This window comes from Lissotriton vulgaris, unplaced genomic scaffold (genome assembly GCF_964263255.1).
Source record: "Lissotriton vulgaris unplaced genomic scaffold, aLisVul1.2 SCAFFOLD_3423, whole genome shotgun sequence".
In the NCBI taxonomy this organism is placed as follows: domain Eukaryota; kingdom Metazoa; phylum Chordata; class Amphibia; order Caudata; family Salamandridae; genus Lissotriton; species Lissotriton vulgaris.
This window is the reverse complement of record NW_028246173.1, coordinates 81354-83948: the sequence shown is the minus strand read 5'-3', so window position 1 is coordinate 83948 and position 2595 is coordinate 81354. Positions and strand designations below refer to the sequence as shown.

General features: G+C 42.8%; 1 protein-coding gene across 1 annotated transcript; it reads left to right on the top strand.

Annotated features, from left to right (window-relative positions):
* The first annotated feature begins 232 nt into the window (after window positions 1–232).
* LOC147666115 (uncharacterized) lies at window positions 233–1992 on the top strand. The gene is made up of 2 exons (XM_086949288.1): window positions 233–1681; window positions 1769–1992. Exons 1-2 carry the CDS (start codon window positions 262–264, stop codon window positions 1990–1992), a joined length of 1644 nt encoding a protein of 547 aa, XP_086805414.1. The 5' UTR covers window positions 233–261.
* Window positions 1993–2595: the final 603 nt, after the last annotated feature.

Below are 2595 nucleotides of genomic sequence, written 5' to 3'. Positions count from 1 at the left end.
AAATAAACTTGAGAAAATTCACCCGGGCATAACTTGGAGAAAATGAATCCATGAGGGGCCTCTTAATCAATACAAGGGGCTCCTCAGTGAAAGTTAATAAGACAAGTTAGATCAGTGCCTTTAAAGGTAGGAAAATGATCTCCAGGTAAAAACTATCATTAGTTAAATACAAATGTGAAGACGATCATCTGCAGCGTAGTTTAGTTAATGCTGAGTGTAACATAAACAAGAACAGACTCTGGAATCAGATTCAGTCTTAAGATGACATGTATCCAGGAACAAACCCAACTTGGAGAAACAAACAACTCGAATAAGAGCAATGAATGTGAGAACAGCTTTAGTTATCAATCCCACCTCACTAAACAGAAAACTAGCTCTGGACGAAAACCCTATCAGTGTCCTGAATGCCAGAAAGGCTTCAATCACAAATCCAACCTTACGGTACATGAAAGAGCCCACACTGGACAAAAACCGTATCAGTGCTCTGAATGCTGGAAAAGCTTCAGTCACAAATCCTATCTCACTTTACATGAGAGAACCCACACTGGACAAAAACCTTATCAATGCTCTGAATGCTGGAAAAGCTTCAGTCAGAAATCCAATCTCACTTGTCATGAAATGACCCACACTGGGCGAAAACCTTATCAGTGTCCTGAATGCCTGAAAGGCTTCAATCAAAAATCCAGCCTTACGGCACATGAAATAACCCACACTGGGCGAAAACCCTATCAGTGTCCTCAATGCCAGAAAGGCTTCAATCACAAATCCAACCTTATGGAACATGAAAGAACCCACACTGGACAGAAACCGTATCAGTGCTCTGAATGCTATAAAAGCTTCAGTAGCAAATCCAATCTCACTGTACATGAAAGAACCCACACTGGACAAAAACCTTATCAGTGCTCTAAATGCTGTAAAAGCTTCAGTCAGAAAAGCAGCCTTACTGTACATGAAAGGACCCACACTGGGTATAAACCGTATCAGTGTCCTGAATGCCAAAAAGGTTTCTATCACAAATCCAGTTTAACTGTACATCAGAGAATCCATACTGGGCTCAAACCCTATCAGTGCTCTGAATGCCCTAACAGCTTCAGTCGCAAAATACCTCTAACACACCATGAGAGCACTCACACAGGGCACAAACTGTATCAGTGCTCTGAATGCCAGAATAGCTTCAGTCGGAAAATAACTCTCACACACCATGAGAGCACTCACACTGAGCATAAACTGTTTCAGTGCTCTGAATGCCGGAAAGGATTCAGTCAGAGATCCAGTTTAATTGAACACGAGAGAACTCACACTGGACAAAAACCTTATCAGTGCTCTGAATGCTGGAGAAGCTTCAGTCAGAAATCCAGCCTTACTGTACATGAAAGAACCCACACTGGGTATAAACCGTATCAGTGCTTTGAATGCCAGAAAAGCTTCAGTCGGAAAGAAACTCTCACTCACCATGAGAGCACTCATACTGGCCAAAAATCTTATCAGTGCTCTGAATGCCGGAAAAGCTTCAGTCGGAAATCTACTCTCTCACAACATGAGGTAACTCACACTGGGCAAAAACCTTATCAGTGCTCTGAATGCTGCAAAAGCTTCAGTCAGAAAGGCAACCTTACTGTGCATGAAAGAACCCACACTGGGCAGAAACCGTATCAGTGTTCTGAATGCCAAAAAGGTTTCAATCACAAATCTGGTTTAACACTACATGAGAGAATCCATACTGGGCTCAACCCCTTTCAGTGCTCTGGATGCCAGAAAAGCTTCAGACTGAAACAGATTCTCACTCAGCATGAGAGAACTCACACTGGGCAAAAACCTTATCAGTGCTCTGAATGCTGTAAAAGCTTCAGTCAGAAATCCAGCCTTACTGCACATGAAAGGACCCACACTGGGCTCAAACCCTATCAGTGCTCTAAATGCCAGAAAAGCTTTAGACTGAAAAAGACTCTCACTAGACATGGAAAAACTCACACTGGTAAAATACCTTATTAGCTCTCTGAATGCTGGAATAGTTTCAGTCGGAAATTTGGTCTCACTCAATTTGGGAGAACTTACCTGGAAGAAACCTTGTCATTGTTCTAAATGCCAGGGAAGGGTCTGCTAGAGATTCAGTTTCATTCAACAAGAGAAAACGCACAATGAGAAAAAAAATGATCCGTGCTCTCAATGTGACAAAAACTTCAGTTGTAACTGTAATCTTTCTACATAAGAGAGACAATGTGGGAGAATAAAAGGTGCTCACTGTGAACCCTGAGGAGGAGCTTTCAGCATCGCAAAACATGAAGCAGCCACAAAGACTCCACTGTATTGATTGTCCAACAAACCGTCTACTGAAAAAAGCACACAAAGAGGGATGGAAATGCTTGAATTAAACTCATTCCTTTGTAAACATTCAGTGTGTTTTGCTCCCTGTGCGTTGATATGCAGAGCTCTGACCCACAAAGGCCATTCGATCCTGAACTTTGAGGCCACGCTGCTAGATTCAGGAATGCATGTAACTTCAAGCTGTTTCCAGCCTTAGTGAGCCTCACCAGAGGGCTGCAGCAGGAGTCCCTTTATCGTAGGCCTCTATGGGACCAACATCTGTTCTGTGCC